Genomic DNA, 20,691 nt, shown 5'->3' with positions numbered 1-20,691 from the left:
TACCTTGATTTTAAACTGACCACATTTTGTTTCAATAAAAATCAATTACAAAAGCCGTTAAGCCAAAGGAAAAGATTATGTTGGGCTAACCGTGTCAAAACTTCATACAACCGTGTTTTAAATTCAGCCATCTACATCATCAGAAGCAGGTACAAATCTAATCTCCAATAAAGCACATGCTAATTCTGCAAAGATGCAGTTATTCTAACTGCAGGTGTTCTCCCTTGCCTGGGCTATTCATTAGGAGAAAATACGCTTATCATCCCAAAAGTCATTTTAAAAACAAAGCAGATTGTATGTTCTCCTTTTCAACCATTTTTTAAAACTATGTAATATTTAGTAGAGATGCAGGACAGAAAAGAGAAGGCAGTTAATGCTGAAGAATCTAGAATAAAACCAAAAATTAGAATTCACTTGAGCTTATTTGTCTATTAATGTTCAAATGTGCCGTCTGATGAGAAGCCCCTTGGAAGAAATGCAGCTGCGCTGACCTGCCCTCACCTGATGTAGCCAGTCTTGGGCCTGTGAGTCAGGTGCCACCTGTAGGCCGTGTAGTCCTTCCAGCCAATGTTCCTGGGGTCGTGCCATAAGGTTCGCACCTGAGGGAGAACACAGCACTCTTGAGTGCCATGGGCACCCAGGACCTTAACCACAGCCCCGTAACACCAAGCAGGAAGCAAAAACATGACTCTGAAAGTTCACATTTAAGGCTCATGGTGCTCCATCTCTCTCTGATGTGTTTATCATCCAAATCTCTACTGTGGATTGAAGCCCATGGACAGAGAGTGTGGCTCAGGGCTGACAGCCCAGGCACCTGACCCTCAGATTCCTGGATTGAAGAGCCCAGGCACCTGACCCTAGATTCCTGGGTTCATGTCTGGATCTTCTCTTTCCTTGATATTGGATGTTGGGCAAAATACTTAAAGTTTTGATATTCAGTTCTACCTATCTTCAATTTAAAAAAATGTTTTTCATATTATATCTGATCGGTATGTCCTGTGCTCACTCCTGTTCTCCAGAGGAAGGTAAAAGAGGTTTAATTTGTAAAAGGATTAGCAACTGTGTTTAACTGGTAATAATCAAATGTGTTGAGTTGTAACCCCAGGCACAGTGTCTATAATAAAGTAAGATTATTAAAATAACTGTGCCTGGAGTTAAAATTGATAAAAACAAAATTGGGGTCTCTGGGTGGGGCTAGTCCTGCTGAAACTCCCCCCGCAGCCACAGTGGCACACAGGAGATGCATGGGCCCGGCTGGCCATCCTCACCTGCCCTGGTGTGTTCCCCGTGTGCCACAGCGCATTCCTCAGGTGCTCGCCCGTCCCCGTGGTGGAGTTCACCACCTTGAGGGACACGCCGGAGTAGCCATAGGCCCGTGTCGGCTGGTCCTCCCAGTAGGTCTGCGTCACCTGCTTCCACATCACCACGTAGAAGCGGCTGCTTGACTGGTACCCAAAGACGAAGCCGGCATAGTCGTCATCCCGGTCAGTGTTTACATAGAACGTGCCACTGAAGTCCACGGACCCAAACTCGTCAAAACCTGGATGTAATGCCATAAGGTTTTGTTAGAAACACCTTTCAGGTGGCCGGGAGTGGTGGCTCATGCCTGTAATCCCAGCACTTTGAGAGGCCGAGGCGGGCAGAACACCTGAGGTCAAGAGTTTGAGACCACTCATGGCAAAACCTCGTCTCTACTAAAAATACAAAAATTAGCCGGGCATGGTGGTGGGCACCTGTAATCCCAGCTACTCAGGAGGCTGAGGCAGGAGAATCACTTAAACCCAGGAACGAAGGTTGCAGTGAGCCGAGATCGTACCACTATACTCCAGCCTGGGTGACAAGAGCAATACTCCATCTCAAAAAAAAAAAAAAGAAGAAGAAAGAGAGAGAAAGAGAGAGAGAAAGAGAGAGAGGAAGGAAGGAAGGAAGGAAGGAAGGAAGGAAGGAAGGAAGGAAGGAAGGAAGGAAGGAAGGAAGGAAGGAAGGAAGGAAGGAAAAAGAAAAAGAAAAAGAAAAAGAAAAAGAAAAAGAAAAAGAAAAAAGAAACAGATTTCAGGCAATCCCCAGCTTGGCCCTGTGACCATCTGAGAGTGGATGCCCAGCGGGCGGGGCGGGCTCCCCTCTTCATCCCCAGTGGGCTCTTTTACCATGAGATTATTGGAATTGAAGGGATTTAAGATCCAACTTACAAGAGTACTGAGGGGGTTATGAGGTCCCATTTCATAGACCAAGTCTATAAAATAAAATGGTTTACTGACATTTCAGACTTCAGAACAGCAGGTGCATGTGCCTGTCAAGCTTATCTAGGCAGACAGTTTCACAGACCATGGAAGGATGGGGGCTTCCAGAAAGACCACACGGCATCCCACTTGCATGATCTTAAAGCACAGTCTGCATCCTCTGTGGGTGCCTCCCCCAGAGCAATGCTGGCACCACCACCATGACTCACAGACTCACCTACAGCGATGCCGGGGTCCGAGTTGGCCGTCTGAACCAGCTCCTTGCCTTGATGGCGAATGACCCAGTTGGGATCAATTTGGGTGGTCCCTTTGGGATCCAAGGGGACCATCTGGAAGTTCCTGAAGTCTGTCTCACTGATGGCATTGTTTTCAGGACACACATCATCGATATCTGGGACGTTGTCATTGTCAAAATCATCTTTACAAATATCACCCCGTCCATCACCTACGCACAAAGAACAAGCCAAAAAATAAAAAATAAAAATAACTAAAACACACACACACGAAACAAAGAAGCAAAGTCGGTGGTTTGCCATTTGCTTTTCTATGCCTGAGAAGCATGAGGGCGTCATTCCCCGGACATCTAAGACTGAGTGCTTTGCCGTGTTTTGTGGATTCATGCTCTGCAATCCCCAAAACATTTGACTTCGCGGCTGTGAGGAGCCTCAACTCTTTTCACAACATTTTTGTGATAATTACACAGCAAAGGCCAGCACAGCAAATTCACATAAAGCCATTTCTCGCTGTGTTCCAAACTCAACGCTGAGGGTATAAAACCTGAATGGCTGTCAAGTAATATCAACCTGCATTTCCAGCTTTCTTTTTGGATAGTTCTCTGAATGTCTGTTATTACTTTTCTTAGTCATCCCTGCCTTTTATAGTCTATTGGGCATCAAAGCGGAACTCACACTAAAATGGTTTTTCCTAGGGAGACATGGACTTCTGCTGTTTAGGAGGTCCTTGTCAAGTTCTCAACAGGGTTGTGGCATAGTGGGGATTGGGGATGAGGTGGGCCTGGTGCAAACGGGGGGCAACACGAATTTGCCACGTGTCCAGTCAGTCTACGGCAATGACGATAACCTGACAGGCAGATAGCAACGTACTGAATTAGCTTCCACATGGCCTGCTGTTTTAGAATGAGGAAAGGTAAGTTGGATTGAATATCTCATCATATTCTTCAACTAGTTTTCGTTCTGTTCAAGAACATACTCCATCCACCGTGCGGCAGGCGCGTAGTTGCTATCAGGGCACTCTGCAATGCTGAAATGCTGCTCTCCCTGTCAGTTTCTCTCCACCCCAGGCTCTCTCTGTGGAAAGGCTGCCTGGGGAGCAAGCCCCTGCCCACTAGAGCATGGAGTCCGGATGAGGCTTCCTGTGCTCACTCCATCCCTTCATGCTGCTCAGGGAGAACCCAGGAGCTGCCCTTCTGATCCCAGCGTCTCCCACGTACTTCTGAGTCATGCTGTCTCAGGCGCCCCTCAAGTCCTTATCTCCATCTGTCAAGGACACGGCTTCCAAAGAGAGCCTGTGTCAGCCAGACCCCAACTCCGAGTGAGGACCACTTTCTCACAGCCACCCACGAATCCCCAGAGCACAGCTGTGCCCTTGTTTATTACTCAGGGACTCTGACTTTGAGGACTGCAGCCCATCCAGCTCCCTCCTCAGCGCCCCCCGTGCCTATGGGCCACCTATTTATGCTCACCCCTGAGCAAAGCAGCTCTTCCTCTCACGCTTCACACTCGTGCCACTTTTGTTTGTTTTGCTCTTAAAAAAATGCTCTTAAAAAAAAATCCTCCCTGTCCCCTGCCTGGCCCCATATGCCAAATCTCCAATTCATCCTATGTTTATAACTGGCTTTGTTTCTAGGAGATCATCAATGATCTAGCAGTGACATGGGGGCAGGGATTTCTCCTCCTCCCAACGCGCACACACACTTGAGGCAGCACACCTGTTGAAGGGCACACACACAGTCAAGAACGTGCTGAGTGTCAGGGCAGAGGAAACTCATATTGTGTGGACCCATAGCTTTAAGATGCCCAAAGTAACTGCCCTTTGTCCAGCAGCAGATTTAAGCTGATCTCTGTGCATACGTGTCTCTGCCCTGGTGGGTTGCTCAGAAGCTGTTTTCCTCCATGCCTGATGAGCTGGGAGAGCACCCACCGTCCAAGTCCTCCTGGTCTGGGTTGAACACAAGCCGGCAGTTGTCCCTGTCGTCGGGGACGCCATCGTTGTCATCATCATGATCGCAGGCGTCGCCTTGGCCGTCGTTGTCGTGGTCGGCCTGGTTGGCATTGGAGATGTAGGGGCAGTTGTCCTGGTTGTTCTGGTGGCCGTCGTCATCTATGTCCTCGTTGTTGTCACACTGGTCCCCAACGAGGTCGTTGTCCATGTCGGTCTAGGGGATGGGGCGTGAGGGAAACAGCAGAGGAGCGCCAGTTTGAGGAGGTGGAGAGGAACCAGCAGGACGCAAGTCTGAGAGCCGCCTCCTCGTCCTGCAGCACAAGCCCCGGGTCATGCAAGGGCGGCTGGTCTAAGGTCACACTGACCCTGACGTCAGGACCAGCACTGGGGCCAGGAATCTCTCCACCCTCTGCCACCTCTCCACAGTAATTCACTTCACTAAAGGAAGACGTTGTGCTTCTTCACTGGAAAAGCACGAACTACCAAGTAATTATGTCTTTTTTTTACACCATTTGCTATAATATGTCCTATGGGCTGCATCAAGATGACTGCCTTCCCTTGTCTCTTTCAAACGCAAACCTGGGAATAAAGCCAATTCCTAGTTGGCATCAGGAAAATGGGGAGAGAATTCTGTGAAGATGCAACCTCGCTCCAGCTGATGAGGTGAAGGCATTTATTCATTTGGCCTGTGGCCACTGAGATACAAGAATTGTGCTGCGATTTGAGTTGAGTAAATGTGTTCGATTGAAGTCATTGAAAACTCCATGTTATCCTGTCTTGGCGGAGCTCATGGAAGACTGCCAAGGCCCCGTGGAGGGGACTGATGAGGACCTGAGACTCGCCTGTCCACGGCTGCCCTCACCTGGACGGGGGTGTGCACCAGGGGGCAGCTGTCACAGTGACCCCCCTACACCGTCACCATCCGAGTCCCTCTGATGAGGACCCCCAACCCCGCCTGCCCGCAGCTGCCCTCACCTGGTCGGGGTTGTGCACGAGGGGGCAGTTGTCACAGTGATCCCCCACACCATCACCGTCCGTGTCCCTCTGGTCAGTGTTGTAGACATAGGGACAATTGTCTCGTTCATTGAAGACATCTGTTGGTGTTCAAAGGGGGAAAAAAAAACAAACCAGAAGGACATGTGAGTTTAGGAGAAGCTCACTGGGTTCCTATCAAGTGAAATTGCTTACAGCTACACTTTTATTTAATGATAATAAAAAGAAGCCTAAGAATACAGTAAAATATAAAGACTATTAGATTTTAGAAGAACATACGATGTATTTCATTACGACTCAAATTCCTTTCATTTGAAATAGAACCAACTTTTGGAGATTGCTGGGCAATGTTGCAGGAGGGGCAGTTGAACGTGCTGTCGCCGTGTAAATCTGAGCTTGCTAAATTGCTTGTTTCTCCCTAATACCCACTCAGAAAGTACACGTTGAGCTCCTAGGAGCTTATCATCCATGCACATGAGTAGGAAAAAACAATGGCAGACAGTGGCAGGGTTTTTCGATGTCATATCTTATTTTAAGAAATATGAAAATGGTGAGTCGCATTGATAGTGAAGTTATAAAAATGTAAACTAGCACTGAACTAAACAATCCCATCAGCGACAGTGTCACAAATGACAGAGCAAAACGTGACACGGCAGCGAGTCCACAGGAAGAGCCAGAACTGAGCTGAGACTCTCGCCTTGCTTTGGTCATGTGAGGTCTGGAGAAGGGAAGTAAGGAGCCCCTAAAAAATAAAAACGGAAGGGACTGGGAGCTTGAGATCTGCATCCAGCACATCACAGATGCCACCCTGGATGAGAACCGAGGAGCCCCCGGCCACCACGAGCCCTTAGACAGCAACCCACCACATTCCCGAGACCGAGAAGAGGGTGGAGGCAGAAATCAGGGGAAAGGATTAGATTGAGAACCCCTCCGTGAGACCGAACAGCAGGTTGGGGTGGCTCAGAAGGGGTGTGGCTGGCGCTGGGCTGGGAAGAGGACCCCATGAGGCCCAGTGTGAAGGAGCTGGGGTCGAGCTTCGGCGTGGACGTGAGCCTGCCCCAAGCTCTTGTTGGTTCTACAGAAGCGCTCGCCTGGTCTCCAGGCACCCCGAGAGAAGGAGCGGCCGTGCGGTGACGGTGGCACTGGGTTGCAGAGCTCGCTTACCAACACCAGCAAACTCTCCAGGTAAAGCATCAACGGGGAGCAGTGGCAGAGGTAGCCACAATACACCCACGTTATTCTAACTGAGCCCTGTGGGAGGAGCTTTCCAATACATATTTAGAAATAAGGGCGCAGAGGCAGATGTCCCAGGATGGGGGCACAGGAGAGACCCACGGCTCCTGCAAGCTCAGTTTGATGAAAACATGTAATGGCTTCTTGGAATTTTTGAATGAAGGGTGAACTTTAGACAAGATGCCATGAAGAAGCATGAGGCCCAGGACTTCGAGGCTTGGGTCAGAGAGAGGAGGATACCAAATGCATAGCTTTCTCTAGGGCGGTCCTGTGGCCAGTGTCCCCGACCCTCAGGAAAAGGCAAGGCAGAATAAGCATGGGCCCCTGTGAGAATAACTGAACGAATCATTTAATCTTATAGTAGCGTAAAAATGAGAGGAGCTTATCAAAATTCAGAATAAAACAAGAAGCTTGCAAATGCCTCCAATTGTGACCCTTAAAACGCATGCATTGGGCCGGGCACAGTGGCTCACGCCTGTCGTCCCAGCACTTTGGGAGGCCAAGGCAGGCAGATCACTTGAGGTCAGGAGTCTGAGACCAGCCTGGCCAACATGGTGAAACCCCATCTCTCCTAAAAATACCAAATTAGTTGAGTGTGGTGGTGTGTGCCTGTGATCCCAGCTACTCAGGAGGCTGAAGCAGGAGAATCGCTTGAACTCAGAAGGTGGAGATCGCAGTGAGCCAAGATGGTGCCATTGCACTCCAGCCTGGGCAACAACAGTGAAACTCCGTCTCAAAAAATAAAAAAGAAAAAAAAAAAAGAACTGCATGCGTCGGAAGGAGCAGAAGCACTCACCGTCCCCGTCAATGTCCACGGAGCAGGCGTCACCCTCTCCGTTGTTGTCTGTGTCGATCTGGGCGGGGTTGTGCACGTAAGGACAGTTGTCGCAGCGGTCCCCAACCTCATCCTTGTCGTAGTCAGCCTGGCGGGGATTGAAGAGGAGCTGGCAGTTGTCCTGGAAAAACAAGAACGAGAAGACTTTAACGAAGATCATAGGAATGTGTGTCAAGCCGTTTAGCGCTTATAAGTTATGTACTAAAAACTGATGAAAATCAATATAGAAATCAAACAAACACAAAAGCCAGTTAGGGCTGGACAGTGGCTCACACCTGTAATCTCAGCACACCAAAAAGTCAGTTAGGGCCGGGCACAGGGGCTCACACCTTTAATCCCAGCACTATGGGAAGCTGAGGCGGGCAGGTCACCTGAGGTCAGGAGTTCGAGACCAGGGCCAGGCTCAGTGGCTCAGGCCTTTAATACCAGCACTTCTAAAAGCCAGTTAGGGCCAGGTGAGGTGGCTCACACCTTTAATCCCAGCACTTTGGGAGGCTGAGGCAGGCGGATCACCTGAGGTCAGGAGTTCGAGACGAGCCTGGCCAACATGGTGAAACCCTGTCTCTACTAAACATACAAAAATTAGCCGGGCATGGTGGTGTGCACCTGTAATCCCAGTTACTCGGGAGATGAGGCAGGAGAATCGCTTGAACTCAGAAGATGGAGATTGCAGTGAACCAAGATCATGCTATTGTACTCCAATCTGGGTGACAAAATTGAAACTCCGTCAAAAAAAAAAGCCAGTTAGCCCTCGCCAAACACTTTTTCAATATAAAATGATTTTATCATCATTTATGCATCTGTCTTCTGTTGAAAATTCGGAGATTGCTAAGGCAAAAATAGTATAACATACACTTCATGGTGAGGAGAGATGTAAATATCGAATAAATGAATGGATTAGTGAGTCAATGTCTCCATCAAAGTCAGATGTAAGAAAGCAGTGAGTAAAAACGTAATCTATTCTTGCTAGAGCTGTTTTGTGTACAAATACGTTAAACCATTTGTGTTCACAGCAATTTTCTCAGAAAAATGATAATATTTTAAAGGTTGCCATAAAGGCAAGTCTGTCACTCATGGTGGTGTCAGCCTTGCCCATCACTGGCTCCTCAGCACAAGGAGAGGAGGTCTTCTATTTTTGTGCAGTTAAAATAGAAAAATTATTCAAAACATTTCCGACAGCACACTCTGGGCAGTCCCATGCACTGAGGTAATCCGCTTTTGCAAGTGACTGACTTTACAGTGACCTTTGGGAACTGCTCATGCACAAACGCTTGCAAGACAATGGCAGTTACGTTGATAAGGGCTGTTTGGTATAAAGCGGCCTCCTGCGGTCCTCACTGCTCCTGGAACCCAGGGCAGGTGCGCGGCACGAGCCGCTCCTACCTTCTCATCGGTCACACCATCATTGTCGTCGTCATCATCACAGGCATCGCCAATCCCGTCCTTGTCAAAGTCTTCTTGCCCAGAATTCGGCAGATGGGGGCAGTTATCCTGCAATTAGAGAAGGAAGAATACTTGGAAAAACATTCAGGAAAGCGCCTCTTTCAGGAATGCAGGTGAAATGAAACCAGCGTGGCTCTGAGGAAGGAAGCGTCCCCCATCTGTCCTCGATCTCCAGTGGGAGCTCAGAGAGGAGCCAGGAGGCCAGAGGCGCATGGATTTCATCTCAACTCCTGCCCTGGAAATTATGTCACCGCTACTCATGAGGGAGACAAAAGAAACTAGTGTTTGGAGCCCAGGATCCCAGTGAGGTTGCCAAACAACGGCAGAAACAAGAAGAGAATGACAAGGTATTGCTCTGAGAGAACGTGGGGGAGAAAAGAGGCTTTAGTGGTGCTTTCCTTCCCACAGACTTCAGCTCATAAATCAAAATGCCAAAGCTTATAAACGTTTAACCCTCACCAGCCAAAAGATCTCAAAGAAAGGAGTCTTTCAAATATGTATGTGATATATTCAGAAACCAGGGCTGAGAACTTGAAATTATCTGCTAACTCAGCTCTTCACGGTGAGTGGGTAATGCATGTAATAGGGCAAAAAACTCATTTCATTTCAGTCCAATTATACCACAATTTAAAACTGAGCTGTACAGACACTAACAACTCGAGGGAACTGGAAATCCAGGGAAAGGTAGAGAGTAGAGCATCTGTTTCAGTTTCCTGAACACGTGTACAAGAGCCCCAACGGGTGTCTCCTCCCCGTGGCTCAAAGTGCATCACTCATTGAATCAGAAGACAGAACCTGGAGTCGTGTCCTGGAGCCCAGAGTTTCAGCACTCACAGATCAAGAAAGGACAGCATGTTGCTTGTCGTGGAGGACACGGATCCCAGATGGGGGCCCCTGGCAATGGGGAGGACCCAGCACCTGTGTGTCGGGTGAATATGGGAACAGGCACAGGAGTCCCTTGTCAAGTCTCTCTTTTAAATTATTTTGTGTGCGTGCGTGTGTGTGCGTATGTGTGTGTGTGTGTGTGTGTGTATATATATATTTATCTATTTTTGTGCAGTTAAAATAGATAAAATTATTCAAAACATTTCTGGCAGCACACTCTGGGCAGTCCCATATATATATATACACACACACACACACACACGCACGCACACACACATATATATAACTTTGTAAATTATGTACCATTTTCGAAATTATTAAATTTCCATCTAAAATTCCACAACAATGGAAAGAATAATCAGGATATCTTCCAGCAGCATGGTCTCAGCTGCAGCTGACCTTCTGAAATCAGGGGCTTCAGGAAGGGTAGCCCGGGTAGCCAAGGGGTGTAACATAGGTTGGGATCAGTGCCTCATTGATTTTTTTTTTTTTTTTTTTGAGACGGAGTCTCGCTCTGTCGCCCAGGCTGGAGTGCAGTGGCGCAATCTCGGCTCACTGCAAGCTCCGCCTCCCGGGTTCACGCCATTCTCCTGCCTCAGCCTCCCGAGTAGCTGGGACTACAGGCGCCCGCCACTGCGCCCGGCTAATTTTTTTCTATTTTTTAGTAGAGACAGGGTTTCACCATGGTCTCGATCTCCTGACCTTGTGATCCGCCCGCCTCGGCCTCCCAAAGTGCTGGGATTACAGGCGTGAGCCACCGCGCCCGGCTCATTGATTTTAAAACATATTCGTATTTTGTTTCCGTCAGTATTTGCCATCTTTAGTCAAGAGGGACTGAAAGACAAAATTACCACAAATTCACAAGCATGATTAAATATTAAATAAAAATGAATATAGTTATATTTTCAAGTGATATTTTGTGTCAGTTTGTGGCATTTCCGTGTCTGACTTTCTTAAGGCATAAAACTGCACTAACACATTGTGGGGCACCCTGTGCGGTGGACTGAGTGGTGGTCCCCACAATGGATGTCCACGTCCTAGTGTCTGGCGCCCGGGAATGTCACCTGATATGGCTGGAGTGAATTTCATCTTATATGGTAACAAGTGCAATTAGGTTAAGGACCTTGAACAGAGAGGATCATCCTGGATTATCTGGGTGGGCCCTAAACACAACCACGGGTGTTCTTATCAGAGGGAGGCAGAGGAAGCTTCGGGAGAGAAAGGCACTGGAGAAAGTGGTATGAAGACAGACCAGAGGTCAGGGTGATGCAGCCACCAGCCCCAGAAGCCCAGCAACGGCTGAGCCAGAGAAGCTGGGAGAAGCAGAGGGAGCATGGCCCCGCTAGCACCATGACGTCGTGTTTCTGGCCTCCAGAACTGCGAGGTAACAGATTTTTGTTGTTCTGAGCCTCCTGGACCGTGGTGTTCGTTCCGGTGGCCACAGGAAAGCGGTCCAGCCTGTGATGGGCCCCGAAGGAGCTCCTTCTCCCAGCCAGCTGAGCTGCTCCTTATACCGCAACACGCCTGGGCTTTGGGAAGAAAACCATGTCCTAACTCTTTCCAAGTGACAAAGCCTGGCCAGACCTGCCTGAGACACAATGGCCTTGGCACAGCCTGGAGCTGAGCGTGGAGCTGGCAGCGTCCTCCCTCTACTCACACTTTCGGGTGATGCGATGCACACGGTTGCAAATATGGGCCGAGGCGCCTGCTGTTCTCTGGTGCCCAGCAGCGGGCGGTGCCAGAGTGTGGCTGTGTCTACTAAGGACCCCCAGAAAGGGGACCGGGGGGACGCATTCAACCTGGTGATCAGGCAAGAGACCTTAGAGACGCTCCCTTCAAATTCACCACGCTTCCAAATTCGCTGTGCTCCCCACCTCGACGTAGCGTCCCTGGCACCAGGAGGAGGGCTGACCACCGTGGTCCTGGGTGCCCTGCGAGCCCCGCGCCTCACCTTGATGCAGTGGTAGGTGGCGTTGGTGGCGCAGACCAGGTTGAGGTTGGGCCAGCCGTCCAGGTCCGAGTCCTCCCCGCAGATGAGCCCGTCGCCTGCGTAGCCTGTCTGGCACTCGCACTTGTACATGGGGTCACTGAAGTGGCCCAGGTAGATGCACTCTGCGTGCTTGTGGCAGTTGTGTGTCTTGTCCTTGCATGGGTTTTCGGGCTCACACACCTAAGGGGAGAAGGGCTGTGTGGTTAGTGACAGGCAGGACGATGGCTCTGGAGGCGTCGAGGCGGGACGTCGGGCACCGCGGCCCCCAGCAGGCCCTGTCCCAAGCAGACCCAAGTCCTGAAGTGGGAAGGGCTTTCTGGACGTGCACTGCAGGTGCTGTTTGTTCCTGAGGCTCTGTGAGTGACTCAGTCATCGTTTCTGAGCCTCGGCTGCAGCTCACCAAGGGATGCCGCTAATCGCTGAGAGGTTGTGGCCTGACCTTCACAGGCCCTACCTGAGCACTCAGCCCTTCACCCCGCGCTGAGAGGAGCCGCCAAGCCGTGTCGGTGCTCAGCTTCCCCGGGCCAGTCCCTCCCATGTCTCTCCCGGGCCACACCACCCCTTCCTCTCCTTTCTCCTGCTTCTTTTCCAAGCTCATTTGGTTTTTCCAAAGCCTCCACAACACACAAGGAAGGCCGGCCTTGCGTACTTGCTTTTCCGTCTTGGCTGCCTCCAGGCCGACCCCAGTGGGCTGGCTCCCTCTGTATCGGGGTGGGCAGGGCAGGCAGTGGAAGCCGGGCTGAGTGTTGACACAGCGAGGCACCTTGCTGGTGGAGAAGCAGACGTCGGGGACCAGGGCACACTGCGGGGACAAGCAGACGTGAGAGGCCGCTCCCGACCTCCAGGGCACCCACAGCCCAGGGCGGGGTCACCCACCTCATCCAGGTCCTCACAGTGGGTGCCATTACCCAAGAAGCCCACAGGGCAGGAGCCGCACGACCAGGACCCATCGGGGAAGCTGCTGCACTGGGCTCCCGGGAAGCAGGGGTTGGATAAACAGCCATCTGGGTGGGAGAAGGTGCAGCAGAGTTAACCACGCACCCTGCGCAGCACAGAGGGAAGCCCGCCCTGTGTGCTGTCAAACACTCTGAATGTCCTTGTCATCCAATTGTGTAGTCAGGAATACTGTGGTGTGATTCTGGATGAGCATCAAGGGGTGTCATTTCCAAGAATGCATTGCTCAGGTGGACACAGTGCAGTGGGTTACGCACACTATGACTACCCACCACGGGCCACACCACAAAACTACCCACACGCCACCTTCCACACCACCCAACTACCTACATGCCACATTCCGGACCACACATCTACCATGTGTCACATTTCACACCACACCGTGACCCACACACCATGTTTCACACCACACAACTACCTACACACCATGTTTCACAACACACAGCTACTCACGTCACGTTTCACACTATACAACTACATATTACATTCCAGACTACACATCTACCCATGTGCCACGTTCCACACTGCACAGCTACCCACATGCCATGTTTCACAACCCACATGCCCCGCTCCGGATCATATCACAGTTTGCATGCCACGTTTCACACCACATACCCACATGCCACATTCCACACCGAACAACCTACGTGCCATGTTCCAGACCATAGAACTACCTACATACCACATTCCAGACCACACAGCTACCCACGTGCCATGTTCTACACTGAACAACTACCTACATGCCATGTTCCAGACCATACAACTATCCATGTGCCACATTCCATACCATGCAACTACCCACACACCATGTTCCATACCACATAACTATCTACATGCCATGTTCCCAGCCACACAACTACCCAAATGCCACAGTCTACACCACACAACTACCCACATTCCACAGACCATGCCACACAATTACCACACACCACATTCCACACAACTACCCACACACCACATTCCACACCACACAACTACCCACACACCACATACCACACCACACAACTACCCACATTCCAAAGGCCACACAACACAACTACCCACACACCACATTCCACACCACACAACTACCCACACACCACATACCACACCACACAACTACCCACATTCCAAAGGCCACACTACACAACTACCCACACACCACATACCACACCACACAACTACCCATATCTTACAGGCCACACCACACAACTACCCACATGCCACAGGCCACGCCACACAATTACCACACACCACATTCCACACAACTACCCACACACCACATTCCACACCACACAACTACCCATATTCTACAGGCCACACCACACAACTACCCACACACCACATTCCACACCACACAACTACCCACACACCACATACCACACCACACAACTACCCACATTCCACAGACCATGCCACACAATTACCCACATTCCACAGACCATGCCACACATTACCCACACACCACATTCCACACCACACAACTACCCATATTCTACAGGCCACACCACACAACTACCCACACACCACATTCCACACCACACAACTACCCATATTCTACAGGCCACACCACACAACTACCCACACACCACATTCCACACCACACAACTACCCATATTCTACAGGCCACACCACACAACTACCCACACACCACATTCCACACCACACAACTACCCATATTCTACAGGCCACACCACACAACTACCCACACACCACATTCCACACCACACAACTACCCACACTCCACATTCCACACCACACAACTACCCACATTCCACAGGCCACACCACACAACTACCCACATTCCACAGGCCACACCACACAATTACCCACATACCATATTCCACATCACACAACCACCCATATTCTACAGGCCACACCACACAACTACCCACACACCACACTCCACACCACACAACTACCCACATTCCACATACCACACCACACAACTACCCACACACCACATTCCACACCACACAACTACCCACACACCACATACCACACCACACAACTACCCACATTCCACAAGCCACACCACACAACTACCCACACACCACATTCCACACCACACAACTACCCACACACCGCATTCCACACCACACAACTACCCACACACCACATTCCACACCACACAACTACCCACACACCACATACCACACCACACAACTACCCACATTCCACAAGCCACACCACACAACTACCCACACACTGCATTCCACACCACACAACTACCCACACACCACATTCCACACCACACAACTACCCACACACCGCATTCCACACCACACAACTACCCACACACCACATTCCACACCACACAACTACCCACACACCACATACCACACCACACAACTACCCACATTCCACAGGCCACGCCACACAATTACCCACACACCGCATTCCACACCACACAACTACCTGCATTCCACAGGTCACGCCACATGGCATCTTTTCTGTTTTTACATTAGAAATACAGGAGGACTGAAATACAGATGTTAAAAGCAGTTATCTTCACGTGTGCAACTAAATGGATTTTTCTTTTCTGTGTTTTTCATCTAGTTTCCCAAAGCGTTTGCGCTTGTCATCAGAACGGAAGCCGGTTTCAGCGCCCCCGCTGCCACCCCTCACTCACCCACGGGGCAGCTCCTCTTGTTGCACATCTGGCGTTCCTGCACATCCCCCACGCAGGCCTTCCCTCCGTACTGAGGCTCAGGGCTGTTGCAGACCCGGGTGCGCTCCCGGATCCCACCGGCACAGGTGACAGTGCAGGCTGACCACGGGGACCAGGGGCTCCAGCGGCCATCGACTGCGGGGAAAACCAATGGGGGGAGGTCAGAGCAAGGCCCGGGGTGGAGAACGCGAGCTGGCTGAGAGGGAAGAGCAGGTGGGACGTGGTGTTCCCTATACAGCCTCACAAACTGGTTTCTCCCCAGGTTGGCTGACTACAGGTCAGAGCGTGATCGCACCACCAAGCCTGCTGCAACGGTGTATTCCAGGAGTGATGCAGACGACGGCGTTTCCAGTGGTTTTGCTGCGACCTCTTGACCTCCAGAAGACAAATCATACCACCTCCTCTTTTTAATAAAATAATTTTTTTTAATAGAGAGGGTCTCGCTATGTTGCCCAGGCTGCTCTCAAACTCCTGGCCTCAAGCAATCCTCCTGCCTCAGCCTCCCACGGTGCTGGGATTACAGGTGTGAGCCACTGTGCCCGGCCCCACACCACCGTTTACACTGAGAAGCTCAGAACTCCTCGCCAATGTGTCCCTCTGTCATGGAGGGTCACCTCAACTCAGAAGCCTGGTGTGACACCGAATGTCCTCACAAGCGGTATCCATGAGGCACCGCTGAAAGCAATCCCCACACACCCTCTTTTTCTCAGCACATCCATGCACTTCCTGAGCCAGGTCTCCCTGGGGAAGCCCTTGATGCTTTGGGCCAAGTGCTCTGTAACTCCCACCCTAGTCTGCACAGACGCAGGGGAAGGCTGTTTCAGAGAGACACAGTTCTGTGCATCTGCGGTATCCTCTGTCCATACTCACTCCCATCCACACTCCTTACCTGTCCACACTCACTCCCCATCCACACTCTCTCTCCCATCCACACTCCCTCCCCGTCCACACTCACTCCCCCGTCCACACTCACTCCCCATCCACACTCACTCCCCGTCCACACTCACTCCCCGTCCACACTCACTCCCCCGTCCACACTCACTCCCCATCCACACTCTCTCTCCCATCCACACTCACTCCCCGTCCACACTCACTCCCCATCCACACTCTCTCTCCCATCCACACTCACTCCCCATCCACACTCACTCCCCCATCCACACTCACTCCCCCCTCCACACTCACTCCCCCATCCACACTCACTCCCCCCTCCACACTCACTCCCCATCCACACTCACTCCCCATCCACACTCAATCCCCATCCACACTCTCTCTCCCATCCACACTCCCTCCCCATCTACACTCCCTCCCCATCCACACTCCCTCCCCATCCACACTCACTCCCCATCCACACTCCCTCCCCCCTCCACACTCACTCCCCATCCACACTCACTCCCCGTCCACACTCACTCCCCATCCACACTCCCTCCCCCCTCCACACTCACTCCCCATCCACACTCTCTCCCCATCTACACTCACTCCCCCATCCACACTCTCTCCCCATCCACACTCCCTCCCCATCCAAACTCCCTCCCCATCCACACTCACTCCCCATCCACATTCACTCCCCCTCCACACTCACTCCCCATCCACACTCCCTCCCCGTCCACACTCACTCCCCATCCACACTCTCTCTCCCATCCACACTCCCTCCCCATCCACACTCACTCCCCATCCACACTCCCTCCCCCATCCACACTCACTCCCCATCCACACTCTCTCCCCATCTACACTCCCTCCCCGTCCACACTCCCTCCCCATCCACACTCACTCCCCCGTCCACACTCCCTCCCCGTCCACACTCACTCCCCATCCACACTCCCTCCCCATCCACACTCCTTCCCCATCCACACTCACTCCCCATCCACACTCCCTCCCCGTTCACACTCACTCCCCGTCCACACTCCCTCCCCATCCACACTCACTCCCCATCCACACTCACTCCCCATCCACACTCTCTCTCCCATCCACACTCACTCCCCATCCACACTCTCTCCCATCCACACTCACTCCCCATCCACTCACTCCCCCATCCACACTCACTCCCCATCCACACTCCCTCCCCATCCACACTCTCTCCCCATCTACACTCCCTCCCCCATCCACACTCACTCCCCATCCACACTCCCTCCCCGTCCACACTCCCTCCCCATCCACACTCACTCCCCCGTCCACACTCCCTCCCCGTCCACACTCACTCCCCATCCACACTCCCTCCCCATCCACACTCCTTCCCCATCCACACTCACTCCCCATCCACACTCCCTCCCCGTCCACACTCACTCCCCGTCCACACTCCCTCCCCATCCACACTCTCTCTCCCATCCACACTCACTCCCCATCCACACTCTCTCTCCCATCCACACTCACTCCCCATCCACTCACTCCCCCATCCACACTCACTCCCCATCCACACTCACTCCCCATCCACACTCTCTCCCCATCTACACTCACTCCCCCATCCACACTCCCTCCCCATCCACACTCACTCCCCATCCACACTCACTCCCCATCTACACTCACTCCCCATCCACACTCACTCCCCCCTCCACACTCACTCCCCATCCACACTCACTCCCCATCCACACTCAATCCCCATCCACACTCACTCCCCATCTACACTCTCTCTCCCATCCACACTCACTCCCCATCCACACTCACTCCCCATCCACACTCTCTCTCCCATCCACACTCACTCCCCATCCACACTCACTCCCCATCCACACTCACTCCCCATCCACACTCACTCCCCATCTACACTCATTCCCCGTCCACACTCCCTCCCCATCCACACTCACTCCCCATCTACACTCCCCCATCCACACTCCCTCCCCATCCACACTCCCTCCCCATTCACACTCACTCCCCCCTCCACACTCCCTCCCCGTCCACACTCCCTCCCCGTCCACACTCACTCCCCCCTCCAAACTCCCTCCCCGTCCACACTCACTCCCCGTCCACACTCACTCCCCATCCACACTCACTCCCCCGTCCACACTCCCTCCCCGTCCACACTCCCTCCCCATTCACACTCACTCCCCCCTCCACACTCCCTCCCCGTCCACACTCACTCCCCATCCACACTCCCTCCCCGTCCACACTCCCTCCCCGTCCACACTCCCTCCCCATCCACACTCCCTCCCCGTCCACACTCCCTCCCCATCCACACTCCCTCCCATGACAGAGCTGCAGTGCTGGCTCATTCTTCTTTTAATTACAGTCTCTCCTGAACCGGGAAGAAACAGGACTATCTCAGAGGTTGGCGCTGAGTACAGGTGAGCAGAATTAACCACAAAGGATGGGTCCAGTACTGAGCCAGGCCTGGGATGGCAGCCCCCTTTGCTGCTCGGTTGGACTGGGCTGGAACAGACCCTGGCACCCCGGATCACTGTGAACCGCCTGCGGACCCACCCACCCAGGGCCCCGTCTTCACCGCACTTACTTGGGCATGGGGCACCCTGGCAGGCTTTGGTCTCTCGGCCACTCCCTTTGCAATTCCTGCCCCCCATCTGGGGCACTGGGGAGTTGCAGAGACGGATGCGTGTGATGTTGCCGACTCCACAGGTCACAGAGCATGAAGACCAAGGTGACCAGTGGCTCCAGCCGCCGTCCTGCCGGACTAACACAAGAAGCACAGAGACATCAGGCTGTGCCGCGTAGAGGGGCGTTTGCCTGTAAACCATGTGCCTTATTAACCGAGGAGCATCTCACGGCTGCTGAGGAGAGGGAAGGAGAGCCCCTCCCATCAGCCGGGAGGAAAAGCCTCGCCTGGCCAGAATCCTTGCAAAGGTCCAGCGCCTCCTGAGGGCAACTGTGTCCCTTGCAAAGGTCTCAAAGGCTGAGGGAAGCCCAGCCCACCCCACAGGCAGGCGGGTGTCACATGCCCGACACTCACTGCGGGTGTCACACTTGCTCAGGCTGCAAGCCCGTGTCTGGATGGAGGGCCCCAAGCAGGTGTTGCTGGTGACGTCACAGGACCGGCCTCTCTGCTGCGTCCCAGAGCCACACGTCACTGAGCACTCGGTCCACTCTGCCCACGGAGACCAGCCCTCCTCACCGTCCACCGCTGCCAGAGGAAGCAAACACAGTGGAATCAGGCCCTGCCTCGCAGACGTGCCACAGAACAGAACAGGCACAGGGCAGCTGGCATGGGGCCACAGTTCATGCATCCAGGAGTCTGAGGAGCCACTGCCTGGCTGGGGCAGGTGGACGTCCCGGTGACTGGGCTGTGGCTCTGTGGGACCCAAGTCTGTGACCAGCACAGGACTTCAGGGGCTGCCTTTCAAGGGAAGAGCAGAAACACATTTCTGGGTCTACTGTTGGGTGCTGCAAGGAGCTAAAACTTTGTGTGTCCAGGAAAGTCTTCTAATCAATTTTATAAAATAGCTTGCCAAAGACAGTGCTGAATCTTTTCTACCTGAGGTTTCATTAAAGTTAGAAAGACTTAATGTATTTCCATTTAACCTCTGTTCACTGATTTACATAATGTAGTGAAACATTTCAATTATTGGTGAAAATTACAGGTCACTTATTTCCAAGTAAACTGAAACAAGCTAATAAAAAGGAGATTCCCTCTAAAGAAATTCCTCACGGGTAATCACAGCCCCCAAATGGAAGGAAAGAACAACCTGATGCAAGAAATCATTCTCGTAAGGAGAGAAACCCAATGAATGTGCCATGACTCAGTGTTCCAGAAAGCAGGGAAAGAAAAGAAAAATGGTCAAGGCGATCTTTTTCTGGTTATGATGCTCTTGATAACATAAAATATCTCCTTCTAGTCTAATATGGGCCATTTAATTATCAAGATTATATTTTTATGCTGTGCCAGGAGCAATCTGGCTTTGTGAATACCTAACAGGCACTTTTATGCGTACTGAATTGTTGATTTTCATTATAAGACTAACCATATAGGGGATACATTTTCTGCATTTTACAGGCAATAAATCTGAAACTCAGAAAAATCCCATTGTATTCAAAATCACAGAGTGGCAGAGCGTGAGCTCTGAGTCCCTTCATTCTCTGTCCGCATCAGAGTTAAGGTGTCCTGAGGATGACAGAGCTCTGGGGCCACCGGAACATTCTGGGAATGTTTGGGGGATGGTGACTAGTTTAGTTTGGGAGAAGCGTTGCCTGGTCTTAGTGCAGCAGCAACTTGAGGTGTGGACCTGAAGCACTTTGCCCGGATGGCAAGGCACTGGGGAGCCATGGATGGCTCAGGAGCTCTGGGTGGGGTCAGCAGAGCCAACTTGGGAAGGGAACTCGGGGCAGGGGTGGGAGGCAGCACAGAGAC

General features: G+C 51.9%; 1 protein-coding gene across 1 annotated transcript in view; it reads right to left on the bottom strand.

The window, feature by feature from the left end:
- The window catches only part of THBS2 (thrombospondin 2), a 41,005-nt gene that overhangs the window by 6,123 nt on the left and 14,191 nt on the right, over positions 1-20,691 (bottom strand). The window contains exons 8-20 of the mRNA XM_008007878.3: positions 19,297-19,467; positions 18,844-19,020; positions 15,366-15,539; positions 12,677-12,804; positions 12,450-12,602; positions 11,762-11,980; positions 8,866-8,973; positions 7,444-7,603; positions 5,397-5,515; positions 4,401-4,635; positions 2,458-2,685; positions 1,269-1,540; positions 502-599 (exon numbers count right to left, since the gene is read on the bottom strand). Coding sequence (XP_008006069.3) covers positions 502-599; positions 1,269-1,540; positions 2,458-2,685; positions 4,401-4,635; positions 5,397-5,515; positions 7,444-7,603; positions 8,866-8,973; positions 11,762-11,980; positions 12,450-12,602; positions 12,677-12,804; positions 15,366-15,539; positions 18,844-19,020; positions 19,297-19,467 — 2,242 coding nt within the window. The remainder of the gene's footprint in view (positions 1-501; positions 600-1,268; positions 1,541-2,457; positions 2,686-4,400; positions 4,636-5,396; positions 5,516-7,443; positions 7,604-8,865; positions 8,974-11,761; positions 11,981-12,449; positions 12,603-12,676; positions 12,805-15,365; positions 15,540-18,843; positions 19,021-19,296; positions 19,468-20,691) is intronic.

This window comes from Chlorocebus sabaeus, chromosome 13 (assembly GCF_047675955.1).
Source record: "Chlorocebus sabaeus isolate Y175 chromosome 13, mChlSab1.0.hap1, whole genome shotgun sequence".
In the NCBI taxonomy this organism is placed as follows: Eukaryota; Metazoa; Chordata; class Mammalia; order Primates; family Cercopithecidae; genus Chlorocebus; species Chlorocebus sabaeus.
The sequence above is the reverse complement of the archived record's forward strand: the minus strand, read 5'-3'. Positions and strand labels throughout refer to the sequence as shown.